At 34.9% G+C, this 4,138-nt stretch overlaps 1 protein-coding gene across 1 annotated transcript; it reads right to left on the bottom strand.

Moving 5' to 3' along the window:
• Positions 1-441: 441 nt before the first annotated feature.
• LOC131957997 (bile salt export pump) lies at positions 442-3,928 on the bottom strand. Its single transcript, XM_059322874.1, has 4 exons — positions 3,892-3,928; positions 3,228-3,364; positions 931-1,154; positions 442-562 (listed from the first exon to the last, which is right to left on the bottom strand). The coding sequence occupies exons 1-4, from the start codon at positions 3,926-3,928 to the stop codon at positions 442-444; spliced, it is 519 nt and encodes a 172-aa protein (XP_059178857.1).
• Between the last annotated feature and the right edge of the window lie 210 nt (positions 3,929-4,138).

Here is a 4,138-nt window from a genome sequence, read left to right as displayed (position 1 = left end):
ACACCACTCACTGGGAGAGGGGAGAAAATTTACATTACGTGTGCTGGTAAGTTACAATGTATGTGCTAACTACATATAAAATAATAAAGGTACATGTACATCTATTGTATATTTATACATGTATATACATATATATACATATATATAGGCCTATATATATATAAATAAATATATATATATATATATATATATATATATATATATATATATATATATATATATATATATATATATATATATATATATATATATGTGTGTGTGTGTGTGTGTGTGTATAGACCCCATATAGACCATTATGTATATAATATTATATATATAATATTATTTATATATATATATATATATATATATATATATATATATATATATATATATATATATATATATATATATATACAAATGTCTTATTTTGTCTGTTATATCCAATTAGTAAATAGCATTTTACTTACCAATATATGTAACTGCCATATCCTTCATTTCATCAAAAACATTGTCAAAATCATCTACTTTGGAGCAATCTATTGACTCATTGAAGATGATGTTCAGCTTTGTGCAATATGGCCTTAATGTGTATGTGCAGAATTATGCAACGCATTAAATAAATTATCAGCCAGCAAAAACCAAGTGTTTAATAGCTAGCAGATAAACATGGAAAATATGTGTATCAAAATTTCTTAATGTGTGCATGTACGAATACCATATAAGTAATCCTCACTTAAGGTACAATAAAAAAAAACTAATTCTAATTATTATTTTTAAATCACTGAAAATTTGTTAAATAAGTTACATTTTTTTCTTCTAAAATTATGTTCCAACTAACTAGAAAATTACAGATATATGTGGGGGGATAAGTAAAAATATTTAAAATTATGATTAGAGTAAAAAAAAAAAATCTTTGAAGACTACGTATTTGGTAAGTGACCAACTCACTTGAATATCTCAATGTCCGTGGCTAACTCATTCCTGGTCTTGTTTAATAACAGCAAGATCCCCGGGTATTTATCTAGAAGGTTTTCGTATTTCCCTTGGTCGACGAAGTCTTGTATGGTTCCAGCGAAGAAGACAATCAGCATTGGCCAGCCCATGCCATTCACGATAGCCGACAGGGAACCGACGAGTATAAGAACCACGTCCAATTTGCTGGCGTAACGGAACTGGGGATGAGATCGTTTGAAGAGTTTCTTTCAGGCATCTCTTCGGGGGCCAAAGAAAGTCAACAGAACCTCCCCCCCCCCCCCCCGAACGAAACAGAATTTATACAGGAAGTATATACTTTTACCAATGTCCACCCACCCCTGACCCGAAAAAGTTTAGTTTCCAAATCATAAGTCACTAAACAATTTTGAATTACTAAACAACATTAAATCCCTAAACAATACTAAGTCAATCGAAAACATTAAATCACTTAACAATACTACGTCACTCAACAACATTAAATCACTTAACAATACTAAGTCACTCAACAAATTTAAATCACTTAACAATACTAAGTGACTCAACAACATTAAATCACTTAACAATACTACGTCACTCAGCAACAATAAATCATTTAACAATACTACGTCACTCAACAACATTAAATCCAACATTAAGTTATCCAACAACATTGAGTCATCCAACAATCTTGAGTCATCCAACAACATTGTGTCAAACCCAACAAATCTTGAGTCACACCCAACAAATCGTGTGTCACACCCAACAAATCTTGTGTCAAACCCAACAAATCTTGAGTCACATCCAACAAATCTTGAGTCACACCCAACAAATCGTGTGTCACACCCAACAAATATTGAGTCACACCCAACAAATATTGAGTCACACCCAACAAATCGTGTGTCACACCCAACAAATATTGAGTCACACCCAACAAATCGTATGTCACACCCAACAAATATTGAGTCACATCCAACAAATCTTGAGTCACACCCAACAAATCTTGTGTCACACCCAACAAATCTTGAGTCACACCCAACAAATCGTGTGTCACACCCAACAAATCTTGAGTCACACCCAACAAATCGTGTGTCACACCCAATAAATCTTGAGTCACACCCAACAAATATTGAGTCACATCCAACAAATCTTGAGTCACACCCAACAAATCGTGTGTCACACCCAACAAATCTTGAATCACACCCAACAAATCTTGTGTCACACCCAACAAATCTTGAGTCACACCCAACAAATCTTGAGTCACATCCAACAAATATTAAGTCACATCCAACAAATCATGAGTCACACCCAACAAATCTTGAGTCACATCCAACAAATCTTGTGTCACACCCAACAAATCTTGAGTCACATCCAACAAATCTTGTGTCACACCCAACAAATCTTGAGTCACACCCAACAAATCTTGAGTCACACCCAACAAATCTTGTGTCACACCCAACAAATCTTGTGTCACACCCAACAAATATTGAGTCACACCCAACAAATCGTGTGTCACACCCAACAAATCTTGAGTCACACCCAACAAATCTTGAGTCACACCCAACAAATCTTGTGTCACACCCAACAAATCTTGTGTCACACCCAACAAATCTTGTGTCACACCCAACAAATCTTGTGTCACACCCAACAAATCTTGAGTCACACCCAACAAATCTTGTGTCACACCCAACAAATCTTGTGTCACACCCAACAAATCTTGTGTCACACCCAACAAATCGTGTGTCACACCCAACAAATCGTGTGTGACACCCAACAAATCGTGTGTCACACCCAACAAATCTTGAGTAACACCCAACAAATCTTGAGTCACACCCAACAAATCTTGTGTCACATCCAACAAATCTTGTGTCACACCCAACAAATCTTGAGTCACACCCAACAAATCTTGAGTCACACCCAACAAATCTTGAGTCACACCCAACAAATCCTGTGTCATACCCAACAAATCTTGAGTCACATCCAACAAATCTTGAGTCACACCCAACAAATCTTGTAATCTTGAGTCACATCCAACAAATCTTGAGTCACACCCTACAAATCTTGTAATCTTGAGTCACACCCAACAAATCTTGAAATCTTGAGTCACACCCAACAAATTTTGAGTCACACCCAACAAATCTTGAGTCATCCAACAATCTTAAGTCACACCCAACAAATCTTGAGTCACACCCAACAAATCTTGAGTCACATCCAACAAATCTTGAGTCACACCCAACAAATCTTGAGTCACACCCAACAAATCTTGAGTCACACCCAACAAATCCTGTACTCACCAGCTCAAAGAAACCAACTCGTGGTGCCTTTGTCTTTTTGGGCTCCTCTTGTGTTTCTGTGCCATCGTATCTGGTGTGAGAACCGTTGGTGATTAGATGTAGTCTGTCTTGTTTTGTATCATGTCCGTTTGGCTGCTCTGTAGAGTTAGTGTTGGCGTTTGAATTTAAAGAAAAAAATATTATTGAATTAACAGGAGAGTGGAGGGGTCTGATTTTTTTAAAGTTATCGAAATCGAGTTTTGTGAGATAGGGGGTGTTTATTTATTAATAATTGATTTCTAATATCATATAAGTATTGATTAACAAATAATGATTTTCGGATTTGAGTTTGTTTATTGCGTTTTGTTGTCGTTGTTTTTTTTTGATGTGGGAGGACGTGTTAAATCTACATCTAGCTCAATTTTTTTTTCTGTGTTGATGTTGTTGTTTTTTTTGTTATTGTTTTTTTTAACAGAAAGAAATCGGGAAAAGAAGGTAGGTTTGGATAAGGAACGCATGAAGAAAACCACAAAACAGTTTCAGACGGGCATTGAAGTGGAAACACCACAAAGAATTGCACCTGGGACAAAAGTGAAAGAACTTTTAATTTATACGATTTATTTATTTCTCAACTTAAACAGTGTCTTTTGTTAACCTATTATCCAAGTGAATATTTCTTTATTACCTTCTTCTGAAAAATGTTTTTTCCCATCAAATGACATTGTATTTAATCCAAAAACAAGTTCACTCCTTACAGAATAAAATTCTAATGAATAAGACTATCCTAATAGTTGACTAAACAGACGATACATCCATACTTTGAAGGTTCAATAAATTTTTTACAGCATTAAAATATCACATGAAAAAATTGTGCGGTGTCACTTGAACTGTTTTAAAATACGCATCTGTAATCTGAGTAGATGATGGAACAT

Source organism: Physella acuta, unplaced genomic scaffold (assembly GCF_028476545.2).
Source record: "Physella acuta isolate Inbredline_101_S28 unplaced genomic scaffold, ASM2847654v3 ptg001283l, whole genome shotgun sequence".
Taxonomy (NCBI): domain Eukaryota; kingdom Metazoa; phylum Mollusca; class Gastropoda; family Physidae; genus Physella; species Physella acuta.
This window is presented reverse-complemented; position numbering and strand designations above follow the sequence as displayed.

Excerpts from the sequence above, each read along its gene's own strand:
- LOC131957997 (XM_059322874.1), bottom strand. The coding sequence starts at position 3,928 with ATGTCATTTGATGGGAAAAAACATTTTTCAGAAGAAG. Across the intron at positions 1,155-3,227 it reads GAGTTGGTTTCTTTGAGCTG|TTCCGTTACGCCAGCAAATT; the intron begins GTGAGTACAGGA and ends TCTCATCCCCAG. Across the intron at positions 563-930 it reads ACGGACATTGAGATATTCAA|GCCATATTGCACAAAGCTGA; the intron begins GTGAGTTGGTCA and ends ATACACATTAAG.